General features: G+C 52.2%; 1 protein-coding gene across 2 annotated transcripts; it reads left to right on the top strand.

Moving 5' to 3' along the window:
• Window positions 1-687: 687 nt before the first annotated feature.
• Window positions 688-20,927, top strand: PTGS1 (prostaglandin-endoperoxide synthase 1). Of its 2 annotated transcripts, XM_032307786.1 has the most exons (12): window positions 688-813; window positions 906-1,004; window positions 2,584-2,646; window positions 7,352-7,468; window positions 7,844-7,984; window positions 8,184-8,327; window positions 11,108-11,289; window positions 11,401-11,484; window positions 13,116-13,362; window positions 14,878-15,164; window positions 18,410-18,557; window positions 19,806-20,927. In XM_032307786.1, the coding sequence occupies exons 1-12, from the start codon at window positions 807-809 to the stop codon at window positions 20,159-20,161; spliced, it is 1,875 nt and encodes a 624-aa protein (XP_032163677.1). In that variant the 5' UTR covers window positions 688-806; the 3' UTR covers window positions 20,162-20,927. The 2 variants fall into 2 exon arrangements, with proteins under 2 accessions (XP_032163677.1, XP_032163678.1); XM_032307787.1 differs by lacking the exon at window positions 2,584-2,646 and having other exon boundaries at window positions 691-813.
• The last annotated feature ends 5,345 nt before the right edge of the window (window positions 20,928-26,272 follow it).

Below are 26,272 nucleotides of genomic sequence, written 5' to 3'. Positions count from 1 at the left end.
AAAGTGGCAGCCGTGAAATCAGAGTTGGGAGATCTATGAAAACAGTGCCTCCCAGTAAGCCACCATTGCATCAGTAGACTTGTATGCATGATCTCACTGCTTCTGACGTCAGTCCTCCGGGATGCTCCTTATGATTATCCCCATTTCTCAGATGAGAACACTGAAGACCAGAAAGGGCAAACACCAGGTCCCAGGTGACACAGCTGGTACGCTGTGAGTCTGGATTTGAGCTCAGGTCTCTTGGACTTGGAGCTTGGGCTCTTCATATCTGGTAGCAGAGGTTCAGGCAGACATGTGGCCTCCTAGGGCAGAGCCCCTAGATCTGTCCTGGGGTAGCAGGTTTCCCATCCAGAAACAATTTGCAGGCCAGCCTGGACTGCTCCTTGTCGAGCCCCCTTTCCTCTCTGGGGGCCAAGGCGTGTGGTTCTTTTCAGCACTTCCAGCCTGAGATACTCTCGGCTCTGCCTTGAAGCCTTGGGTGACCTCAGCCTTGCACGTAATCTCTGGGCCTCAGTTTCCTATCTACCGAAATGGACACAATTCTGGCATCACGGGGCTTCAAAGGCTCAAGTGCCTCAAGGATCTCGGGTGAAAGACCGCTTTAGTTGCAATCAGAATAATTAATAAAATATTGTGGCTAGGGCGGGAGCGGAGGAAGTGGGCGGTGTCGGGCGCGGAGGTGACAGCGGGCTGGAGAGGTGGAGCCAGGGAATGGGGTGGGGGGCGGGACGGGCCAGAGCTCCCGGGCAGAGACGCACCCCAGGAGCCGGCCGTCCGCATCCCACACGCATCAGCCTCCTCAAACTATGAGCCGTGAGTCGGACCCTGAGGCCCCCGGGAATCCTCTTTGCTTCCTGGTGGAGCTTCGAATGCAAGGCTCAGCCCTAACCTCTCTCACTCTGCAGGGAGGAGTCGCCTGCTCCGGTTCCCGCTGCTCCTGCTGCTGCTGCTGCTGCTGCTGCTGCCGCCGCCCCAGGTCCTGCCCGTGGACCCCCAGACGCCGGGTAGGCGGCTCTCTCCTGGCTCCCCCGGGGAAGCCCCCTGTCCTGCGCCTTTGCCTGGCCCCTCCCCCTGTTCTCCCCTGGGGCCGGCCCAGCTTCCCCTTTCTGCTCTTGGTGCCTGGGATGGGGGAGGGCGCTGAGGGGGCCGGTAGGAGAGGGGCTCTCTGAATACGACCCCCCCACACACACTCCGGCGCCCTGGTGTGTGGCTTTGGCTAGGGCGCTACAGGAGTTTTTTGAGGGGAAAGGGCAGACTGGGATCTCTTGCCCGGCGTGAGAAGGGACAGCCCCTCTCCAGCCCCCTCACCTGTTCTGGGCCCCTAGCTGTCCAACCCCCGCCCCAACAACCCAGCTGTTTTCTGCGGGGTCGGAGGGCCTCTTTCCCAGGAAGCAGCAGGCACCAGGAGGAAAGCCCGCTGGCAAGTTCTCTCTCTCCAGCCTCTAACTTTCTGGGGCTCCATGGAGATTCTCAGCCCCAAGGGAGAAGACCTCTCTTGGTGAGGGTCCTGGGTACACCAGCTCTTCTGGCAAAGAATGGAGGTGGAAATACATTTACAGATCTGGGTTGCTTCCCTGAGGTTTAAATCCTCTGCTATGAGGTCCCCCTAGGACAGACAGGTCATTTAGGCTCAGGGAGGCACCATTATTTTCTCTAGCTCCTACAGCAGATGGTGGGCTAAGGGTTTGAACTTGAATCTGTCTTACTCTAGGTACTTTGCAAGGTCTTTCCACAGAGTGCCCCCCCCCCCACTCCCCTGTGCCACTTCCCTGGGTGGACCCTGGTTTCATCACCCAGAAGATGATGGGGAAAGTCAGATCCTGTAAAAGTCCACCTCTCCTGCCCCTCACCATGCATGTACCAGGTTCCTGGTGAGGGAATTCAGCTCCATCTCAGCCAGCCTCTCTCCCCCAGCTTAGGGCTGGTGTGTGTATGTGTGTGTGTGTGTGTGCGCGCGCGCGCACGCACGCATGCAGGTGTGTAAGACCTGGACGCAGCTTCCTCCACCACCTAGCTGTATGAGCCGTCCCCCTCTGGGTCTCTATTCCCATCTGTGAAATGGGGGCAAGAGAGGACGGGGTGGGGGTGGAAAGAGGGGTCTGAGCTTTCTCTCCTGATGCGGTAGGGATTTGGGGCTCAGAGGAGAGGAGAGAAGAGGTCTGCGTGGACTGTGGATCAGACCAGGTTTCCTAGCGGAAAGCGTTGGAGTGGGTAGCATTTGGGGAGGCCAGGAAGAGGGTGGAGGGTACTCCCGAGTTTGCGTAGGAGCAAAGGCCCAGTAAGTGGGAAGAAGACAAAGAGGGCTCGTGTGGCCGCACTTTTCAGTTTACAAAGCCCAGTTATGGACCTCCACTTTGTGGTGGTTCCAGCAGTCCCGCCAGGGAGATGTGTCTGACCCATTCTACAGAAGGGAGAGCTGAGGCCCAGAGGGGAGAGAGCCCAGGTATTTGAGACCCCCAGCAGCAGAGCCAGGGGCTGATCAGGCTGCCCCAGTGGCTGGACTGTCAGCCCCTAGATTGGCATACCACTTCCTCTGGGGCCCCATCCAGCCCCCCAACCTCGCCCACTCCCCCCACCCCCCAGGGTACAAAGGCCTGACCCACCTGTCTTCCTCTGTGTCGTCAAATGCCCAGCAAGCCCAGCAAGGTCTGTGCCGTTTTGTTTTTGTCTTTTTGACTTATCTTTATATCATAAATGTTTAAATGGAATTATTCTTTTCACTTCACAAACATTCCCAAGGGCTTGATTTAAGATTTTGGCTGGAGCTGGAGGCAGGGAGCTGGGAGGGGCCCACCATCTCCCGGGGAGTTCGAAAGGCCAACAGACTGTCCTCCGAGGGGGTCAGGGCCATGACTGAGGGACACACAGGGGTGTGTGAGGCTTGGGGGAGAGAGCAGGTACCTATCCAGTGTGAGGAACCCAGGGGGGCTTCCTGGATGTGCTGATATCTGCCCTGGACCCTGAAGGAGGTGGTGAGTGGTGGCAAGAGGGACTTTACCATGAGGCTTTACTCTGAGACTCCGTAAGGGCTTTCTGATGGACGCAATGGCAGAGCTAAAACCTAAATAAAGCTGGGACCTGGGGAGGCAGATGGGAGCATAGTGAGCAGTAGGACAAGAGGCAGGTGCTGGCTGGTGAGGGCCTTTGAATGTGGGTGAGGAGCCAGGACTCGGGCCCAAGGGTAAGTGGGTCGGACGGGTGACTTGGGGCTGAGACCAGAGGCCAGGCAGCCTTTCAGGAGGGCTGCTGCAAGGGCCAGGGGAAGAGCGGTGGTGAACTGGGTGCAGGGCCTCTACTTGTCCTGCCAGTCCGTGAGCTGAGGTCCATGAGGCCTGGGCCTCTGCCCGGAAAGCCAGAGCCTGTGCGTGCCCTCAGAGGTACAGCCGAGGCTGACCCCCGGGAGATGAGGGCTGCAGACTCCCCTGGGGGCAGGAGGCAGGGGAAGACATCGCTTCTGCTTCTCATGGGGGGAGGAGAGTGAGTCTGGCTGGGAGGGCAGGGCCGTGCCAGGGGCGTCTCAGTGCTCAAGTTCACCCAGCACCTGGACTTGGCTTAGTGTTCTCTCCTGGGCTAAGGAGATGGCACGACCTGGCAATCAGAGCTCTGTGCCAGCAAGAGGGACATGAGGCAGTTAGCCCTGGCACACGGTGGCGGACCCTGGGCTCTTCCAGGCCTCCCTGCAGCCCGCTGCCCTCGTATCTGCAGCCCCAGCTGGGTCTGAGGGCCCGGACAGGGCTTCCTCTCCCGCAGCCTCTTCCAGCTGTGAGCCCAGCTCTTGGGGCCTGGTGTGGGGGCGGCTGGCCTCTCCCTGCCGACCCAGCTGGGTGTAGGGGCTGGGGCGCAGGCCTGACTAGTCAGGGTCTTTTTTTTTTTTTTTTTCCCTCTCTTTGGCTGCCAAGTGCCTGAGCTTCTCTAAATATTATTCTTAGGGAATTTTAGCTGAGCCTCTTGCTACCCGGGGCCTCTGCATCTTGAAGGACATAGTGTTCCCCCACGGTGCCCAGAGCCCTAACTCCTGGGCGGGGGGGGGGGGGGGGACGACGTTTCCTTGCTTGAATCCTCAGAAAGTTCTGGAACCAGGCAGTACTAGATAGTCCTCATCTGTGGGAATATGGGCAGGATGAGTGGTCAGCTAACTCTGCCTGTGGGGTGCCTTGAGGATTCAGTGAGAGCAGGGTGGGGCACTCATGGTGATGCCAATAATGGAGATATGTGGAGACCGGTATGCTTGACCCAGAGTAGCGAAGAAGGGGAGGCAGGAAAGGAGGCATCTTAGAGCCTGCCTGCTCCATCCCCTTTCTGGGATACTTAGGCAAAATGAGGCCCAGGGAGTGGACGGGACTTGCCCAAAGACAGACAACCAGTAAAGGGCAGCCACTCTCTTGATCCATTTCCCCAGCACCCACTTGGCCCCTGGCCCTGTGCTGGGACCTCGGTGGATTTGGAGCCTCTGTCTCCCCCGTTCTCTTTCTGGATCGTTTATTACACAGGGCGCCCTCCGCTGAGCCCACCACTGAGCTGGCATGAGAGCACACATGAAAAGCACACATGAAGGGAAGCTTTTCTGTGTGAGGAGTTCCAGAGCTCTCATTGCGCCGGGGGATGGCAAACGTCATCCCTTCCCCAGATCCGGGCCTGAGAACCTCCGGGGCAAGAAGAGAGGGAAAGAGAAGGGAGTCCAGGCCTTGGTTCTGCAACTTCAAAGCTGGGGGGCTTGGGGCTGGTCTCTTGTGAGTGAACCTCACATTCCTCCTTCGTGCCCCAGGGAGTCTCCTCCATCCTCCTGGGAGCACTGGGCAGATGAGGGGGGTGGGGGTAGGGGGGCGGCGGGGGGGGAGGCAGTGGGGATGAAAGGCTGTGGAGTGGTTGCTAGAGCCCCGGATTTCCTGGCAACTGTGATGGCCCAGTGTGGTCAGGCTCACCCCGGGCAAGAGGCACTCAGGCTCCTCTTTGCCCACCTGGACACCCTGGGACCCTGGTGGCAGCCATTGTCCTCACTGGGGAGAGTCTTTCCAGCTCCGGGCAGCTGGTGTTTATGGAAAGATCATGGAGGAGGAGGAGGGAGGGAAAGCTGGACAGCAGGTCTGGGAGGGAGGAGCCTCCATCTGACACAGCCTCTCATGGCCAGAGAGGGATGTGGGCAGGAGCCCCGGGCAGAGCTCTAGGGCAGGAAGCGGGAAGGCTCCAGGCTAGCCCTCAGAGCCAGCCACCAGGGCTGGGAAGGTGCGGGAGGAGGAACTGGGGGAGGTATGGCCCCCTCTCCCCGGGGCCTCCTGGTGGTGAGTGGGAGCGTGGAACTGGGCAAAGGACATTCAGGGGAGGTTTTCTGGAGGAGCCAAGCAAGGCGTGAGCAAGGTGTGAGCTCACTGGGAGGGTCAGATGGCCCAGGAGGGGTTTGTTAGGGAAGAGCAGTGGTCTGGGCGAGGGATGGAAGATCTTATGGCTTTGAAGCCCGGGAATGGGCCACACCTCTTGAGGACCTTGGCAGAGCCCCGCTGGAATCAGGAAGGGGGAAACACCCAAGAGAAGGGCTGGGCTTTTAGCCTCGTGCCTGCTTAGTGGTAGGACGGATCCGTCTGTGACAGAGTGCCTCCTGTGCCAGGGTTGGGAGCCAGGCAGCAGGGGGCTCTGGGGCCTCCTGGGCAGGTGAAGTAAGCAGGTGGGCAGAGCGTCCAGGGCAGGAGGAGTCAGTGAGGAGAGTTCCAGAGCCCTGAGCCAGCTGGGGCGATTATCCACTCCCCCTCCCTTGGCGTTTCTGGACCTGTGGCTGTGGGAGGGGAGGCCGAGTCTGTTGGGTCTGCCTGTGTCAGCTTGATAAGGCCATTCTGTCCAGCCCTCTTCCCGTCGGCCCTTTCCTCCTGCAACCCTACAACCCTCTGAGGGCTCCACAGAGATGCCATTGTGGGGCCCTGGGGAGTGGCCGGGGCTTAAGCAAAACTATTTGCATGATTTGTGTGATTCTCTTCTTACTCTCTGGCACTCCTGGGTGTATGGGGTGGGGGGCGTGGGGTGTGGCTGTCAGTCTCTGCCCGGGGTCATGCCCTCTGTCACAGCACCCTTCTGCTGCCTGTTGCTACCCTTTGGTCCCCGGTAATCAGTTGTACAAAGACTAGGAGTTCCCTGTAATATTGGTTCTGAGTTTAGATGAGGGAATGCGTTTGCTCAAGGGAGTCTGGTGTTTTCTGTGTGAGGCCAGGGAATCAGGTCCTGCCAGGATCCAGGGGACTTGGGTCTGCAGGAGACCCTTCTCTGCTCTGTGTCCTTGGTCAAGCCTTCACCTCCCCCCATGCCTCAGTTTCCCTCACTGAGCTGTAATGAACACCAAATGAGCTCTGAGAAGTCTCTAACTCCACTGTTGAAGAATCACACAAGCAGGGAAGGTTTGAGCAAAGGGACTGTGGTCAGCAGGACCTGTTTAGACACCAAGAGGGACTTACTGGTGGGGATTTCTCCAGGAGGCAGGAGGGCTGATGCCAGAACTCCACACACCTCCTCAGGAGATTTTTCCAACCCTAGCTCTCCTGTTTCCTTGGTCCCTGACCTTCTTCCAGATCCTAGAGCCCAGAATCCACTCTGACATGGGCCAAGGCTGGGCTTATCAGGAACAGGGTCTGAGGCATCTGGGACTCCCCTCAAACCCATACTCTGTCTGTGGGGATCTGGGAAACTACTTTCCTTGCTCTGGAGTGTCCAGTCAGGGGGCGGTGGGGAGGAAGTGAAGGGAAATTGGTCTAGTGGGACTTGCTGGGTGACCTGTGTGGGGTTCTGCTTGTCTGGCCTCAGTTTCCGTATCTGCAAGTGGGCATAAAGATTCCTGCTCTTCCCTCACTTCTGCAAAAATAGAGGAAAGGTGGGTGACCCCGTCCTCCTCCTAGTGTCCAGGTACCTTGAGCTTAGGGGCTGGTGTGAGAGAACCCAGCCTTCCTTATCTCTTTTCTGAACTCCACAAACCCTGCCCTTGGTGCTGGGCTCTGACATGACCGGAAGTGAGCGCTCTAGAAGCCTGTGGTTGCAGCATCTTGTTGGCTGTTTGCTAACCTCTGGTGTCCCGGTTGGGGTCTGGACTCTTTCCCTGCCCAACTCTGATGGTGGCATGGAGGAGGGGGGACCTCCCCTGGGGGCCCAAACTTCCCTCTGGAGACTAGAGCAGGGCCCAAACAGGGTAGGGCCAGGGCCTCCTGTGCATAACTGGAACAGAGAGGACCCCGAGGTGAGCCCTGAAGTCCAGAGAGGGCCCCTGAGTGAGTTAGGACAGAGCTGTGACTTGTGGCCCCACACTTCCCCATCAGGGGCAGGACGGGGCTTGGGGGTAGCTCTAGCATGGTTTCTGATCTCTCCTTCTCCCCTGCAGTGAACCCCTGTTGTTACTACCCATGCCAGCACCAGGGGATCTGCGTCCGCTTCGGCCTTGACCGCTACCAGTGTGACTGCACCCGCACGGGCTATTCTGGCCCCAACTGCACCATCCGTGAGCCGGGCCTTCTGCCCCCACTCTTATCCTGGCCCCCCTTGCTCCCCTGGGCTTATCTGGAGACCCCCCCTATTTCTGCCCTCACCTCCAGCCTACGCTCGGTCCTCCTTACTCGCCTGACTTTGACTTCTGACCCTCCCCCTGACCCAGCCACAGCAGAGCTCTCCCTCCCGGCCCACCTTGTGTCCAGGCTCTGCCCTCACATCTGCTTCTGGCTCTGCTGTGTCATCTCCCCCGAGCTTCCATCTTTGCCCTGCCCTGTATGTTCTGCCCGCTTCCATGTTGGCCTTGTCTCCAGTTCCTCTCTTCCACCCCGGCTCCTTCTGGTCCTGCCAGGAGGCCCCGCCTGAGTGGTTCCCACTGCCCCTGCAGCCGAGCTGTGGACCTGGCTCCGGAATTTGCTGCGACCCAGCCCCTCTTTCCTCCACTTCCTGCTGACGCACGGGCGCTGGTTCTGGGAGTTCATCAATGCCACCTTCATCCGTGATACACTCATGCGCCTGGTACTCACAGGTGGGCGGAGAGCAGAGCCCCCCAGATCTGGGGAGCAGGAAGTCCTGCCAGCACTTGGAATTCTTAGTGTTCGATAAGGACAGTGGGTGGGGAGACTATGATGCCAAATTCAACAAGCCCAACTCAAGACGAGGCAGGGAAGGGGGGGGAGAACTGGAGATAGGAATCCCCTTGTCACCACTGTTTTCGCCCTCTGCAGCGCGTTCCAACCTTATCCCCAGCCCCCCCACCTACAACATAGCGCATGACTACATCAGCTGGGAGTCCTTCTCCAATGTGAGCTATTACACGCGTGTACTGCCCTCTGTGCCCCAAGACTGCCCCACGCCCATGGGGACCAAAGGTAATGGAGACGGGGTTAGAGGCTGGGTCTAGGGGTCACGGGAGAGGCTCTGTTCTTTTTGGGAAAAAAACGGGTGGAAGACCAATTATTGACCCATTTCCCAGATGGGTGGACCAAGGCAAGACATATGACTTATCCAGAACCACAGACAAGGACAGGGCTGGGGAATGAGGACAGGAAAGGGTGGTGGAGACTCTTGCTGATGTCATCTAGAAAGTCAGAGCACAGTCAGACTACGGCTTCTGTATTTCCAGGGTGCTTCTTTGCTTGAAACTTGTCTCCTGAATCAGTGGGATCCTGCCAGAATGGGGGTGAGGAAGGAAGGAATAATGTGCCAATTGTTGGGTGCTAACTCCCTGTTTGGTTCTTTACTGATGTAAATCTCTTGCCCTGCTTCACCAGTGTAGCTTACACATAAAGTCAGAGGTTTTTCCTTTAGTTGCCTAAGAGCCCACTTGGTCTCATTGTCAGAAGTCCTTCCTATTAAGTCCTTCTTCCTACACCATCTTGATCGCCCCAAAACCCAGGGGTTTAACTCAGTTCAGAGGCACGAAATCTGCTTCAAGTATAGAGGGGACAAGAGAGGCATGGGTCCGCCACTGCCATCGCTTCCTGCCACATGGTGTCGCTGTTGAACACCTGTCCCCCGCAGCCCTGTGGTTGCACATTTTTGCTGGTGCAGAACCTGGCATATGTACTGAAGTCCTTCGTTGGGTCTCAGAGGCACTCTTCTGGTGGTTTGCACTCGTATGTTTACCGACTATACCTACCAGATAGCTGGGTCTTGCAGAGTTTCTGGACTCTGCCGCACTTTGCAGGAACCAGTCCTTGCTCACTGTCAATCTGAGTGATTCCAGATTATATGGTGCAGACCACTCCCTCCAACTTACCCTCTGGTGAGTTTCCTCTGGGTGCTTGATCTCCTTGCCTGCCAGAGGAAAGCAGTCAGCCATCTCAGTCTGGAGAGGTTCTTTTGATCTTGAACCTTCAACATTGGGCCTCACTTGAGGTATTATGAAAGGATGTCTTTACCAAAACACATAAATTCAATTATTCCTTTCCTTGTGACCATTGCGTACTGACTCATCTGACATTGCCAAAATTAAGGAAGGAAGCCTTTTTTTGTTGTTTTTTTAAAAGATTTTATTTATTGTGGTGCCTGAGTGACTCAGTCGTTAAGCGACTGCCTTTGGCTCAAGTCATGATCCCAGCCTCCTGGAATTGAACCCTGCACTGGGCTCCCTATTCAGCGGGAAGCCTGCTTCTCCCTCTCCCACTCCCCCTGCTTGTGTTCCCTCTCTCACTGTGTCTCTCTGTCAATAAATAAATAAATAAATAAATAAATAAAATATATATAATATTATATATTATATAATATTATATATATAATATAATAATAAATAAAATCTAAAAATAGAAAATTTTATTTACTTATTTGAGAGAGAAAGTGTGAATGACAGTGAGCATAAGTGGTGGGGGAGGGATAGAGAGAGAGGGAGAAGCAGACTCCCTACTCAGCAGGGAGCCCGACATGGGGCTCCATCCCAGGACCTCAAGATCATGACCTGAGCCAAAGGCAGATGCTTAGCTGACTGAGCCAGCCAGGCACCCCAAGGAAGGCTCTTTTTTTTTTTTTTTTAAAGATATTATTTATTTATTTGACAGAGAGAGAGATCACAAATAGGCAGAGGCAGGCAGAGAGAGAGAGAGGAGGAAGCAGGCTCCCTTCTGAGCAGAGAGCTGGATGCGGGACTTGATTCCAGGACCATGAGATCATGACCTGAGCCAAAGGCAGAAGCTTTAACCCACTGAACCAGCCAGGCGCCCCTCAAGGAAGGCTCTTAATACATATCCTCATGATGATAAACACCTGCTTCAAGATGACCTGTTGTTTCTACCCCAGACAGAAAGACTGGCATCTTTTAAAATAGGCTGGCGAACTCCAGCCCGCAGCCCAAGTCCAGTCCACTCCCTGTTTCATGAATAAAGTTTTATTAGAACTTCGTACACTCATTTGTTTAGGTCTCATCTAGGACTGTTTTCCTGGTAAAACAGCAAAGCAGGGTAGAAGGGAACAGAGATCATATGCTGGCAAGGCCTAAAATATTGACTCTCTGGCTTTTTACAGAAAAAGTTTGGAAGTTCACTGATCTTTGATTTATAAGACCCTATCTCATCAGTTCTCAGTCATGTTCACACTATCTCATGCACTCCTCAAAATACTACATAAAATAGGTATCATTTGCCCTATTTTACAGATGAAGACTTCGAAGCTCAGAGACATGAAATGAATTCTCCATGTTCACACAGTCAGCAGGTGGCTACCCGGTTTCAAACATAGGCTACCTTACTCAAGGGCCAGGGAGTCCAAGTTTGTTCCTTCCTTCCTCCCTCCCTTCCTCTGTTCATTCCTTCCTTCTTGGTTTACTTACTTTTCTTTCTCCTTTCTTTTTGGTTAACTTTTTCAAAGTTGCAAACACGCACGGAAGTTGAGATGTTTCCCTCTCTTCTACACATACCCATAATTTGCCTATCTTATTTCATCTACCCCTCTTACTTTTTATGGAGTATTTTGAAGCCAATTCCTAATATCATGCTGTTTCACCTGTAAATACTTCTAGGGTCTTTTGGTAGAGAAGGTGCAAGGGGCCATCTGGTAGGAGGGAAGGCTGTTCTGGGATTCCTGTGTAGACCGGTTTGGTCCGGTAAGCCCAGAAGGCCCTGGGGTGGGGAGATTGAGGCAGGAGGCAACTACTGCCCCTTCCCACCTCCCCAACCAGGGAAGAAGGAGTTGCCAGATGCCCAGCTCCTGGGCCGTCGCTTCTTGCTCAGGAGGAAGTTCATACCTGACCCCCAAGGCACCAACCTCATGTTCGCCTTCTTTGCACAACACTTCACCCATCAGTTCTTCAAAACTTCTGGCAAGATGGGTCCTGGCTTCACCAAGGCCTTGGGCCATGGGGTGAGTACCTAGGAGGGGCTCAGGACCTCTCTGGACCTAACTTAGCATGTGCAGGTCATTGCTGCTGAGGTAGCACCTGGTGATCTGAGCGGACTCTCTTTCTCTCCTCAGGTAGATCTTGGCCACATTTATGGGGACAACCTTGAACGTCAGTATCAGCTGCGGCTCTTTAAGGATGGGAAACTCAAGTACCAGGTAGCGCTGGGCTTGTGGACGGGTGGTGGGGGAGGCCTCCTGTGGTCTTCCCTGGCAGGGGCTGTTGGGGGCCCTGAGTGGTGGCCTAGGAGGGCCAGTTGCAGCAGCTGGTGGACGTGTGAACCCTGGAAGAAGGTGCCAGGCAGGAGAAGACATGACCTCTCATGTTATCCTGGGAGGTAAATTTGGGCCTTGGTAGGAGAGGGACCATTGCCCTCTGCAGATATACACTGAATTTTCCCACAATATCATTTGGATACTATCATGCGCCTGGCGCAGGTGTCTGAGCAGTGACCATGACAGTTAATGGGCCCTGACCTTCAGGCCCATCAGGAGCCTCACCCAAACACCAGGGTGCCAGCTTCTGTCTGCGCTAGCACTAGAAACACAATGGGAACAACATAGGTCATTAAAATTTCTCTGGTGACCACATTAAAAAAGGTAAAAAGAAACAGGTGAAATTGATTTCAGTAATATATTTTATTTAACCCCATGTATAGCCAGAAGATGATCATTTCAATGTGGAATCAATACAGGAATCATTAATACAATAATCTCACTTTTTTTTTCATGCTAGATCTTCAAAATCTGACCTATATTTTATAGTCACAGCACATTTCAGTTGAAAAAGTTTCCAACTCTTCATCGGAGATATCCGATCTGTGGATTTCATAAAGTTACAGCTGAAAAGTAGATTCATGTGCCCAGGTTGTTCTGAGCACACTTGACGCTTTTCCAGCTGCTGAAGGCTCGGGTTTTAAAGACTGAAATCTACATTAAGTAAAGTTGCAGATTAAGGTCTTCACGCACACCAGCACCTTTCTAGGGCTCAGCAGCTCTGCGTGACTAACGGAGACCATATTGGGCCACACAAATCTAAACAATGCAAAGCCCGAGCAAAAAGGGCACAGCTGAACCTTTAAGGCAAAGAACGGTTCTTGGCATGTTGTTCCCCCCCCTTTCCCAAATGAAAAAGCTGCCATATTTGGAGACTTCTCACCCACTAGGGAGAAGCCACGAGAGTGATCAGAGATTGGGGCAGTCGGAAGGTCAGATAAAGCAAGAGCAGCGGGAAGGAAGGATGGGGCGGAGTTCAGGAGGCCAGGAGGGGGGAGAGGGGTTTCCAGGCGGGCAGTGCCCAGAGTTGGAGAAGAGCAGGAGCTCTTCCCATTCAGGAGCGTGGCCCCTGAATAAATGCTGGTGAGGGTGGACAACACCTGTGGGGCATGTTTAGGATTTCAGCCAAGAGCAGAGAGAGGACTTAGAAGGGTTTAAAGCCAGGGCACGAGACTAACTTTGGGCTTTTGAAAGGATTCCTCTGGCTGCGGTCCTGGGACTGGACTGCCTGGGGGCAAGGGTCCACAGAGGGAGCCACTGCCGAGAGGGGTCAGCATGGAGGGGAAGGTGGGTGAGACGTGCGTGGGGGCAGTGGGATCGAGGGAAAGGGACCCGTCCTAACATCCTAAGAAAGACTTAGGAACTAGAATCAGAATCAGACCATCTTGGTTAGGGAGGCTGGGCAGTTGCTCTGGGTGTTCTGGGAGCTGTAAGTAGGTAGGGTGCCAGCGGCAGGTGCAGGTCGCCTGCACACGCACCCTGTCTGCAGGTTGTCAGGTGGCCCCGTCCCGCAGGTGCTGGACGGAGAGATGTACCCGCCATCGGTGGAGGAGGCGCCTGTGCTGATGCACTACCCACGGGGCATTCCGCCCCAGAGCCAGATGGCTGTGGGCCAGGAGGTGTTTGGGCTGCTTCCCGGGCTCATGCTCTATGCCACGATCTGGCTGCGTGAACACAACCGCGTGTGTGACCTGCTGAAGGCCGAGCACCCCACCTGGCCTGATGAGCAACTCTTCCAGACGGCCCGCCTCATCCTCATCGGTGAGGACTCGAGCCCAGGCCTGTCCTGGAAGGTCATGCCCTCTGTCCCGAAGAGCAGGTGCTGAGGGACTGGGGAGGAGAGAGAGCTGGGATTAGGACCCAGGCTCCTCTGCTTTTCTAGCTATTAGATCTTGACCAGGCCCCTTCTGCTGTGTGAGCCTCAGTTTCCGAATCTGGATATTAGGTATAATGAAGGTTGTAAGGATTTGTTGGGATCTGACAAGCACTGAGCATGTAGGAGGCCTTCGGAGAATGGGTGGCCGTGATGGTTCATCATTAGCGGAGTGACTTGCCGCAGAGTTGATCAGGCACCCCACTCTGTTTCCCCGTCTCCTGGCCCAGGGGCACACAGCGACATCCCCAGCTTGTGCATGTCAGACTCCAGCCGGTCCACCTTCAGGAAGTCTTATGTTTCTGCCCTGCCTGTGTCTGTCTTCTCAAAGTTTGGAGCTTCTGGGTGACTCAGGGACAGGATATTTTTGTGTCCCCTACGGGGGCGAGTCTGCAGCCTAAAATGTCAGATGGTTTCCTGCCTGGGAGCTTGGTCTCTGACACTCCTGGCCAGACCGTGTTCATTCTGAGTCACCAGTGATCCCTTTCCCCTGCCTCTGGGTATCACTGGGCATGGCTGGTCCCAATTATATTGCCTGATTCACTAGAGCCTGGACGAGCCAGGCATCAGAGATAGGAACAGCCTGAGGAAGGAGAAGGGGCTGGTTCTGAAGCCCCAGCATTTCGGAGACTTTGACCAGAGAGGGCAAGGCTGTGGCTGGAGACTGTCCAGCATATAGCCTGGAGTGGAAACTGTGGCCAAAGGGGATGAACCTGTATATCCAGGGCTTTGGCTAATTCTCCCCAACAACCTTACTAATCAGATACGATTGCCCTTGTTCTGAAAATTAAGATTCAGAGAGGTTCAGTGAACTCTCCAAGGCTGCTCAGCAGAGGGAGATTTGAGACAGGCCCTGGCTGTGCTGGGAGCTCCTTCCTGAGCTGGAGAGGGGTCCACACGCCTACACTTAGCACTCCTCCTTTCCGCTTGCATGTGGTCATACTCCCAATTATGCCGGGCCCTGGGCCAAGCAGCTGCTGTCCACTCTTCCCAACGGCCCCAACCGTAGTGTCGTCACACACATTGTACAGAGCAGGAAGGTGAGGTTCAGACAGATGAGGTGACACAGCCCAGGCTTGGGGGGGGTGGGGGGCGGTGGCTGGAAATGGTGACGCCAGGCTCTGGACCTTGCTGATGGCAAGTCTCATGGCTCCAGATCAATTTGCCAGAAGTCAGTTCGTCTCAGAGCTAATTGGCTGAAATCACCAGTTTCTTTTCCTCACTAGATAACCCGTTTTCATTCTGTTACGGAATGTTGGTCTGTTTCTTCCCTGGCTCTTTGTGCTGTAGCTGGTTACCGGGAGGGCAGGGGAAAAGCTATTCCTGAGAATTCTGATATGTAAGAATATACGGTGGCCCGGTCCCTGTGCTTCCCTGACACGTGTCCCAATCCTCCCCGCCAGGGGAGACCATCAAGATTGTGATTGAGGAGTACGTGCAACAGTTGAGTGGCTATTTCCTGCGGCTGAAGTTTGACCCGGAACTGCTGTTCAGCTCCCAGTTCCAGTACCGCAACCGCATCGCCATGGAGTTCAACCAGCTCTACCACTGGCACCCGCTCATGCCCGACTCCTTCCAGGTGGGCCCCCAGGAGTACAGCTACGAGCAGTTCCTGTTCAACACCTCCATGCTCGTGGACTATGGGGTCGAGGCCCTGGTGGACGCCTTCTCTCGCCAGAGCGCTGGCCGGGTGAGCCTCTGCGGAGAGTGTGGGGAGGGCAGGTGGGCGTGGGGAGGGGACACACCTGGACCCAATCCCAGTGTTCTTCTCCGTTCCGTGGGGCTGGTAACCTCTGACGTTCCTTCGTCTGTTCCTTTACTCCTCTTGTTCTTTTCTCCATTCCTCTGTACCAGGTGCTGGGGGATAGAGTGTCGAGCAAGATCCGACGTGGTTCTTGGGTCCTTGTCCCTTTGGCACTGACACCCTGGGGAGGAACTGTAGTCCTACTACAGCGAACATCATGGGAGCACTTGCTCTGTGTCAGGCGCTGGGCCAGGTGCTTTTCTGATGTTATCAGAATTATGAGGGCACATGGAGAGCCACAGCCCAGAGAGCCATCGGGGCTCTGGGTACTTGGGGAGGAGGCTTGGGTTCCAGAGTTGAGAGCTGTAGATAAGGAAGTGAGGTCTGAGCAGAGATCCAAAGGGTGGATAGAGCTCTCCCAGGGAAAGCGGTAGTGTCGATGACTGGGGATGATCGTGCTCTGGGGGAGGGGATAGCGTGGCGAGGGCCTGGAGGTCAGAGGCCATGGCAATTTGAGGACCATGACGACATTCAGGGTTTGGTAATACGTGCGAAAGTGTCTTCACACAGTAGGTCTTTATTGAATTACAGGCCTCTGTTATGGACTGAATTGTCCCCACCCCCTACTCTGTGTTGAAGTCTTAACAACCAGTGCCTCAGAATATGACATATTTGGAGACAGGGCCTTTGTAGAGGTGATTACAGTTAAATGAGGTCCGAGGGTGGGCGCCTACAATGACTGGTGTCCTTATAAGAGGAGATTAGGGTATAGATGTGCAGAGTGGGAAGACTTAGGGAGAAGAGGGCCACTAATGAGCCAAGGATAGAGATCTCAGAATGAAACTCCCCTTTGCTGACACCTTGATCTTGGACTTCTGGCTTCCAGACTGTGATGAAATAAATTTCCATTGTTTAAGCCACCCAGGCTGTGATATTTTGTTATGGCCACCCTAGAAAATGAAAAGAGCCCTTTCCCTGGAATTTCTAAACAGCTCCTTCCTAAATCTCCCCTCCCCCATGCTTCGAAGCCACTGTCTCCTCTGTCTCAGCTCCCCTCACCCCTGCTTCTCTCTGATCCTTGTTCCCAAGCCCTACTATCATGACACTGTGGCACCACATGGATTTAGGTTTGCCACTGGTAATTTGACTGGAATTAGCATGTGCTGCTACCAGTGGGCAGATGCTGGCTGGTTTATGGCCTCTGTTCTCCGTGGGGACACAGACATGAACAGAGATGGTAGATTTGTGTTGGACTGTATGGGCATTTTCAAGGAACAGCCATTACGCTGTGTGAAAAGCCCCAGTGTAGTTCTTGGCCCAAGGCAGAAGGGCGACAGAAATATGTCGGCTCTCAGGATGTTCAAGAGAGCATGAGAAGTGACAAAACAGGGCCTCCCCTGATGATCGCCATACATGGCTGCCATCTTGGGGGTTGTCGTGGGACCAACACTGTGCTAACTGCTTTGCATACTCTATCTTGCCCATTCCCCACAATATCAGGTGGGTGCTCTTACCTTCCCTCATATGCATACCTTCCCTCATACCTTACCTCATATGCAGTTTTTGCATATGATGCAACAAGTAATTTGCCCAAGGTCCCTGCCTTAGTTTCCCAGGGCTGCCATAACAAAGGACCACAAGCTGAAGTTATTTTATTATTTCACTTTCCTGGAGGTTAGAATAGGTGTGGGCAGGGCTGTGCTCTCTCCGAAGGCTCCTGGTGAGCAGCTGTTCCATGCCATTGTCTTAGCTCCTGCTGGCTACTGGCAATCCTCTTAGACACATCACTCCACTATGGAGTCTCCCTGAGTCTCATTTTCTCTATTAGGACACCAGTTATTGGATCAGGATCCACGTAAGGAACTATGGTCTCATCTTCACTTGATGACATCTCTTGCCAAATGAGGTCACATTCACAGGTGCTGGGGGTTAAGACTTCACCATATCTCTGGGGGGGCCCAAAAATCAAACCACAATGGTCCCTCATCTTGTAAATGGCAGAGCTGTTTATTTAAGCTATGTGCGTATACACTATGGTTTTCATGGCAAGATTTCAGCTCCTTCCCTGCTAGTTTATGACTGCTCCCCACCCTGGAGTCTTGGCAGAAGGAAGGAAAACCAAGAGTCTTAGTCACCTATGTTGCCAGGAGTGGTTTTATCTGGAATGAATGGAGTGACGTGATACTGTGTGTTCCTACCATCTGGCTCTGAAGTTCTCTTTCCTAATGGTGGTTGGTTAATAGTGGTTCACTTTTCTTTTTTAATCTTTATTGTGTTATGTTAGTCACCATAAAATACATCATTAGTTTTTGATGTAGTGTTCCAAGATTCATTGTTAATGTACAACACCCAGTGCTCCATGCAATACGTGCCCTCCTTGATACCCACCACTAGGCTCGCCCCGTATATACAATAGAATATTATTACTCAGCCATCAGAAACAATGGATACCCAACTTTTGCCTCAACATGGATGGGACTGGAGGAGATTATGCTGAGTGAAATAAGTCAAGCAGAGAAAGTCAATTATCATATGGTTTCACTTACTTGTGGAACACAAGAAATAGTGGTTCACTTTTTAATTACTAAATTTTTGTTGACTATGATATAGGGAATGAAAACCAACATCAAAACACTCTTTAGCAGGACCCCCTTAAAAGATAAAGCATCTGTATTCTTTGGTAAGAATGGATTTGGAGAATGCCATAAAATTTCAGCCCCCAAAACTAATATCCGTCCATCCTTTTGTTGCTCATTTGCTGCCTCAGAAGCCCTTCTATCCCTCCAAATTTCACTTCCAGAGCCAGAATGCCCTTCCCCTTTGCTTGAGCTCCTGGCTGGTGCCATGCTGGCCATCTTTTTTTATGGAATCCAAGTTGCTGTACCCAATAGTTGCAGAACCTTCTGTATCGGGATGTTGGTATTCTCACCTAGATGCAAAGGGTTGGGGAACAGTGTGGCCGGTGAGCCACTGGAGAGGTCTTCCTGGCCCACTGCCACTTTAATGATGAGAATGTGAAGACTCAGGGGTGTCCCTGAGAAGGCATGACAGCAGCAGAGCTGGGGCTGGGTCCCCAACATGGTGGCTGCTGGGCGCAGCCATGTTCTGTCTGTGCCTGGACAGACCCGATCTCCTCCCCCAGCACAGCGTGGCCTTACTCTCAGACTGCAGCTATGTTTATGTCTTGGCAGATTGGCGGGGGCAGAAACATAGACCACCACGTCCTGCACGTGGCTGTGGAGGCCATCAAGGAATCCCGAGAGCTGCGGCTGCAGCCCTTCAATGAGTACCGCAAGAGGTTTGGCATGAGGCCCTACACGTCCTTCCAGGAGCTCACAGGTGAGCTGCTGTTCCCGGAGGTGGCGTGGTGATACCTCCCCAGCGCTGTGACCACGGGGGTCACGAGAGGTGTGTAAGCGCCATGCTTGGGGGGCTGGTATGAGGGCGGTGAGGGGAGAAAATGACCCGGTTGGGGAAAGAAAGTGACTTCTCCGCTGGGTTTGAAGGAGATAAATAGGGATTTTCTGGGTGGAGAATAGGGGGGAAAGGATTCTACGAAGAACAGAAAGTACAAAGGTACAGAGGTCATAAGGAATGAGCCTGTTGGGGAGAACAGTGGTGGGTATAGCTGGAGCAAGGTGCTTCTGTGTGGGGAGGGTGGGGGGGGGGATGGGCACTTGGGGCCCAACTGTGGATTCTATGTGAAAGGATTTGGGTTTTATTCTACCTGGTGGTTCCTAAATACATACTTATGGACCAGCTGCCTAAGAATCATTCGAAAACTGATTAGAAATAGCAAATCCCAGATCTCTGCCCCTGAGGTTCTGATTCTGTAGGCCTGCATGGTGCCCAAGAGTCATGTAGGTGTCTGTGTATAATATATATACTATCTTCTTTTCTTTTCAAAGAAGATTCCAGCTGTTGGGCAGCCAAGAGTTTGGGAATCCTTGTTGCAAACCATGGAAGGGTTTGAGCAGGGTGTAATGTGACCTGAGTCCTAGTGCCTTATAGAGGGTGGGTTGGAGGAAATGGGTAGGGAAGCTCTGTGTCTGTCCCCTTTGGTCACTGTCTGTCAACATGTGGGTCTCACTGAGCGGGAAGTGAGTTTCCCATAATTTGGTCACTCTTTAATCTCCCGTGACAGTCCAGAGGGGTAAAGGATGCTGTAACTAAATCTCTCTGTGAGCTTGGACAGGTTACATGATATCTCTGAGTCCCAGCAGAAGGAAGGGACTTGAACCAGCTTTCCTTCTTGAAATCTGCCTGTGAAGCAAGATGAATAGTGTCTCCCTGTTGTCACCACCAGGCAGTCAGGTCACCGAGAAGAGAGATGAGTTGCTTCAGGTCACATGCTGTCTGGTGGCTGATCCAGGCCCTCCGTGTCTTCTTTAGCAGCACATTTCTTCCCTAGATCAGCCCTGGAGAAGGGTCATTCAGCCAGGCCGGATGTTAGGGCATGTGCTCAATCATTCAATTGTTCTCCTTAAGTCCCATATTCTCCCCAGAAAAAGGTAGGCCTAGAAGCTTCCCTCTCCACATTGACCTTAACAGTGCCATGTCTCTGACTCTAGCTTCCCCTTCTTTTAGGAGAGACAGAGATTGCAGCGGAGTTGGAGGAGCTGTATGGAGACATCGATGCCTTGGAGTTCTACCCAGGGCTGCTTCTGGAGAAGTGCCATCCCAACTCCATCTTTGGGGAGAGTATGATAGAAATTGGGGCTCCCTTTTCCCTCAAGGGCCTCCTAGGGAATCCCATCTGCTCTCCAGAGTACTGGAAGCCGAGCACCTTTGGTGGTGAGATGGGCTTCAATATGGTCAAGACAGCTACACTGAAGAAGCTGGTCTGCCTCAACACCAAGACTTGTCCCTATGTTTCCTTCCATGTGCCTGACCCCCACCAGGATGATGGGCCTGGCGTGGAGCGGCCATCCACAGAGCTCTGAAGGGGCAGAGCAGCAGCTGGAGGATGGATTTTGTGTTCATCATCCCAGAATGCTGAGACCGGGGTTGATAGTCTCAAATGTTGGGTCTTTGGTTTGTCATTGAGAGTATCAAGGTGGACCTTTAGAACTTTGTGTCTCTCACCCATTACCTGGAATATCGTGGTCTTGTTGTTATTCTAGAATGCTGAATTCCTAGTGGACCATTTAGAGTGTTAGGAGGGATTCTTCTTTGGCATGCCAGAACATGGGGTTCCTGGCTAACAACCTAGAATATCACATTACTGGTTGACTTGGGACATAGGCATTCTAAAATGTGGAGCTCCTGATGAAATCATCTAGAAAGGTAGGGAATTCTTATTTTGCATTCTGGAATTCTGGGCGGCCCTCCAGAATGTTGATTTTCTGATTGGCAGTTCAGAATGTTGTGCTGCTCCTTGCTGTTCCAGAACAGAGGCTGGTAGGCCAGCTCAGTCTTGATCTGAATGCCTAGAATGTTAATTTGATTCATATTCCTGTTTAGTGAGATATCCACAAAGCAGGAGAACCTATGATCTAATGAGAATCCATTGCCCACATCTGTACCTGCACCAAGGGGGCAAGAGGGCTGGGTGTTCTTCTTGGGACCCTGACTTAGACCCTGGACTAAGGAGATAAAGAGCACAGGTGGGCTTTTCCCAGGCCATTGGTTGAAAGCCACCAGAACTGTCACCATCTTTGTCTTGACTCGTGGCAGCTGTTTCTCATGAAGCTAATAAAATTCTTTTTTCAAATTGCCTGCTCTGTATTGCTTTTCATCCCTTTGCCAGAAGCAGAGGTGACACTGGAGTGGCCCCACTCCTAGCTGCAAGCTCGACATGCTGGGGGTTGCAGCATGAGACCTTCCGCTGCCCTGGAACATGTCATCGCCTAGTTTCTATCACTAGTGCTCCACTTCCTGACGTGGGTCAGGCATTGTCCTTCACAGGCTGCTCTCCTAAAATATACACTCTCCTAAAATATACACCAGGGGACAGACTCTTCGATCCCCGCCATCTGGTTAAAGCAATTTCCTCCCTTACAAAGCATACAAGGGCAGAGAGGAGGGGTCTCTAGGGAGGAGGGCACTTACAGTGTGTCAGTTTTCCACATTTAATTCTCATTTATCCTCGCCCAAGAGCATAAAGTATGTGGTATGATCCCTGTTTCAAAAATGAGGGAGCTGAGACTCAGGATGGTCCAGCAACATGCCCCACAGGTGCCAGAGCCAGGCCAGGACCTGGGTCTGGCTGGATCTGGGGCTCTGCTCTTCCCCGATCTGGCTTCCTCTTGCTTCCTGATTTGACTCAGTTCCAGGCCTGATCTTGCCTCTCTGACTCAGGGTCAGAGAGAGAGATGGGATATAGCTCTTACATGCTATTCTTTCATTCACAAATATTTATTTTGCCAAGTGCTTTCTCTACACCAGTCATTGTTACAAGCTTGGGGCTATAGCGGTGAGTGAGTGAGCCAGACAAGACTTCCGTCTGTGTGGAGCTCACATTCCAGTGTGGGTAGAGCAGACGAGAAACAACACAACAATGAAATAAGACAAAGACAGGGTGAGTGTGCTTTGCCTTCTAACCCATACTAGTCTGCCCTCCTCCTGCTTGGCCCCTGAGACCCGAGACCCTAGTCCAGCCACACAGACCACCCCCCTGGCCACCCCATAGCAGCCAGGAGAAGATGGGTCAGAGGGGAAAGGTAAGAGTTTGGGAAAGTTCCTTCACACTTCCTACTTGGCACTTACATTTCCTTAGGTAGAATAATGGCCCAGAAGCAATGAGGAAAATGGGACCTAGGCTGAGGGTCCCTGGGGCTGGGGTTCCTGGATTAAAGACCAGAAAAGCCTTGTTTCTCTTTGGTTGGCTGGGGACTCCTTCTGCCATTCGTTCCTGGCCCTGTTGAATGCAGAGAACACAATCCTTCTCAGCTCTGCCAGTTGCTCTGCTGATCACGGATGCTTTGGCTGCTGGGGGTGGCCATGGAGTGGCTGTCTCGTCCTTGTTTGCCTGGTATCGATTTCCCCTCTTGGCTAATACCCCTGCTTGGCCTGAGAATCCTCTCCCTCTCATTAATGCCAGTCTTGGTGATTCCATTAGGGGCCCTCTCATAGCCAGGGGGCAGGTCTGTGAATCAGTCCAATCAGACACCCTGTCCTCATACACTGGCCACTGAGTGGAGGTGCGTGGAGACTGAAATGGCCGACTGATTCATCCTCACAGCTGGGCTCGGAGAAGATTGCTCTTTAGTTCCTGCTTTTGAGGTCACTGGGGAAGCCTGGGTTCCTGCCCTTCTCAAGACCTTAGCTTTTCCTTCCATCCTGGAGGCTGCTCTGTGAATTCCTCTTTCACTTAAGTTGGTCAGAGTTGGTGCCTTAATGGCTGTTGGCCCGAGATGACAAGAGCACTAGATGGTCTGAAAGGAATTTTAATCAAGGGAGACACAATTGGGCCAGTGTTTAAGAAAGAGCCCGGGAGCCCGGGTGGACAACAAGATAGAGCAGGAAGGACTGAAGGTTGGCAGAATGGTGAGGAGGCCGTGGCGGTGGACCAGCCCACAGGCGACAGCAGTTGGAGCCAGGTGGAGGGCTGAGGGCTGACGACGGGATGGATTCCAGGGATCGTCTTCTCTTGAACGCAGGTGCCTAGGTGAGGTGGATTTTGTTCTGTACTGACAACTGTGTGTGAAGATTTCTTTTACACATAGAAACTTAGTCCAGGGCACCAAGAAAGCATCTTCAGAGTGAAGGCTCTGACTGCTCATAAAGTGATTGCTCACTCCTGGAATCTTGATCTGGCAGGTGTGATGGTTAGTTTTATGTGTCCACTTGGCTGGGTGACAGTACTCGGTAGTTTAATCAAACACCAATCTAGGTGTGGCTGTGCAGGTACTTGGCAGACACGGTGAACATCTGTAATCTGTTGACTTTAGGCAAAGATCACCCTGATAACATGGCTGGGCCTCATCTAATTAGCGGAGAGGCTTGAGTAAAAACTGAGATTCTCCAAGAGAAGAGGAAATTCTGCCTGGAGACTATAGCATCAACTCCTGCTTCAGTTTCCAGCCTGTCCTGTGGGTTTCAGATTTGTCAGCCCTGATGAAGGGTGAGCCAATTCCTAAAAATGAAGTCATCTATCTATCTATCTATCTATCTATCTATCTATCTATCTACCTATCAACTATCTACCTATCTATTATCTATCATCTGTCATCATCATCTGTCTCTCTATCGCCCCCTATTGGTTCTGTTTCTTTAGAGAACCCTGACTAGCACGGTGGGTGACACTCACGGTTCCCAGGGCAAACAACAGAACTCCCTCCAGCCTGTTTAAACAGGAAGAAACTTATTAGGGACACTGAGCAGCTCATGGAAACATTGGCAGGACTGGAGAATTAGGCTCGGAGGCTTTGTGCCCAGGAACAGCAGCCACTGGTCCAGTAAAGATGCCTCTGTTCTTGCCACTGGACACAGGCGTCTCCCATGGCACCCCCATTGCCAAAACGCCCCTCTTGCTGCCCCTGAGACCTGGTGGCAGCTCCAACCACTGCCCCCCCTACAAGAAAGTGGATTCATTCTGCATGGTGCCTGCCTCCCTGCTTTTCTTTACTTGGAATTAAAGTTATTTTTATTTCATGTCTGATTAGTGGAGCCTAGCTCCCATACCTGTGCTCTAGCTCCAAACAGGGGAGGGAGTGTTGTTTCTGGCTTGCACCTTGCCGGGGAGGGACCCCTAATGTGGGAAATTTGTGCATAGGAAGGATGTTCAAAAGGGCCCGGGGACAGGGAAGGTCTACCTCAGTGGATCTGAGCATTCTTGGGTCTGTTTTGTCTTTGTGGGCTCTATCTAGCCTCAGAACACTGAGAAGAGCATCGCAATGGTACCATTGTTGACCCGGCAGCAGCTCAATGGAATTGCAAGCAAAGAACATAAGAAGCGAAATTCCAGAAGTCCAGGGCAGTAGATGTGCAAAGACGGTAGAGTACACATAGTCCACTTTTTCTAACGCCGTTTGAGTAAAAGGTGTAAAAAAATGCCAGACACGCCTACAACTGACTTTCCTGCGTAATCGTGCTTTTCCTATAAAAATGGACTTTAAAATAGCTTTGTGTGAATGACAGTAAAGAATATTAAAGTTTCAACGATACTTTTACAGAGCACTCTCAAGGGAACTACAATAAAACCTTTCCTCATGATCTTGATTTTGGTTGTTATTTGTGCTTCCTTTATCAATAAGTTGGTCTCCTCCCAGATTGGGTCCAAAAGAAATATTTTTTTCTCTCTCAATCTTTCTTCATTTGGTCAAAAGGACTTTTGAACCCATTGGCACAGCTTCAGGCTTGAGATTTTGGGTTTTAGGACAGCGTGGTGGTACATTCTTGCAGACTTCTATAGCAGGTCCCCCTACTCACTCCCCTCCCCCACTGCCTCGTTGGAGTGTAGCATACATACAACCGAGCGTGCATACCTCATTGGCTTTTTATATAAACTCAAGCAACCACCAAGAATTCAAGATACAGAACATTTCCAGTACTGTAGGCTCTTTTGCGCCCTTTCCTAGTCAAAACCCTACAAAATGTCAGCACTCTTCTGACTTCCAACCCCATTGGTCAGTTTTGTCTACTTATAAATTTCATTTGAATAGAGTCATACAGTATGTATTTTTGTGTGTGTCTGGCTTCTTTTGCTCAAAATATCTGTTGATACCCGTGTTGCTATATAAGCAGTTTGATAATTTTTCATTGTTTCTAAGGAATGTATACCACCACGGATTTATCTAGTCTTCTGTTGATGGACACTGGGGCTTATTTGCATTTTTTGACTCTTATGAATAAAGGTGCCTCAGTGGCAGATTTTAACTTATAATGAAGTGTCTATTTAAAATGTCATCTTTTATCACATTTATTACGGGAAATGGTTCTTGTTCTCTATTCAAAATCCCCTGCTGCCTCTTCTGCTTTACAGCTTGATGGAAAGAGAAAAGAGATTCCCAAGTGTGATATGCCCCATTAGAGAAGGGGAAGGAAATAGAAATTAATTAAGAGCCTGCTCCATGGCACGTGCTCTCCCTGTCGATTTCATTAACTATTACTTAGCCACGAGTTTTCCTGTTTCACCAAGGAGGACACCGAGATGCAGATAAATAAGGACTTGTCCACACTCCTACAGCTGCAAACGGTATGGAGGCAGCAGTGAAATTCTGATGCGTGGCCCGATTTCCACCATGTGACCCATCAAGACCTCCAGAGCCAGACACTGGAGATGGGAGGAGGGCACAGAGGGTGCAGGTGCAGTGATGTTAATACACTTACAGATGATTCTGTTAATAAGCCTCAGACGGAGAGACCTCTGAGGCACATCATGTAGCTCTTGGTCATTCTTCTCCTCTTTAGATGGGCAACGTTTTCTTTCCTTTCCCCCATGACTCACTTTTTCCAGGCTTGCTATCTCTTCTTGGATCTTTGACTTGCATTTCGTACAACATGATGATGATCACAGAAAACCCGTTTTCTGAAATCTGAAGAGCTGCGAGCATTTATCTTCCCGTTGCTGCTGCCTGCCCCCTGCCCCTCCCTTCTAGCCGCAGCTGTGAAGCCCCAACCCTGAGCTCTGCTCCTCCCCCACCACAGGACACCCAAGTGCCTGCTCTTGAGCATCTGGTCTTGTTCTCGGTTCTTGCCTCCGTGGGAGGGACTCAAGACAGATCCCAGTTTCTTCCTCCTCCTCCCTCATCCTGTGGGGTGGGGAAGGGGCTCTGGCAGTTTTGTTTTCTTTCTTTCTTCTTCTTTTTTAAAAAAATTATGGTAAAAAATACATATAACATAAGGCTGACCACTTTAGAAGTTTTATCTTATTATTATTATTATTTTTTAATTAGGCTTCACTCTCAGTGTGGTGCCCAAGATGGGGCTTGAACTCATGACCCGGAGATCAAGATCTGAGCTGGGATCAAGAGTCAGGTGCTGGGGGTGCCTGGGAGGCTCAGTAGTTGCCTTCGGCTCAGGTCATGATCCCAGAGTCCTGGGATTGAGCCCCACACTGGGTTCCACACTCTTCGAGCCTGCTTCTCCCTCTCCCTGCAGCTCCCTCTTCT

This window comes from Mustela erminea, chromosome 12, assembly GCF_009829155.1.
Source record: "Mustela erminea isolate mMusErm1 chromosome 12, mMusErm1.Pri, whole genome shotgun sequence".
NCBI lineage: Eukaryota > Metazoa > Chordata > Mammalia > Carnivora > Mustelidae > Mustela > Mustela erminea.
Note: the sequence above shows the minus strand (reverse complement) of the source record. Positions and strands in the feature narration are given on the sequence as shown.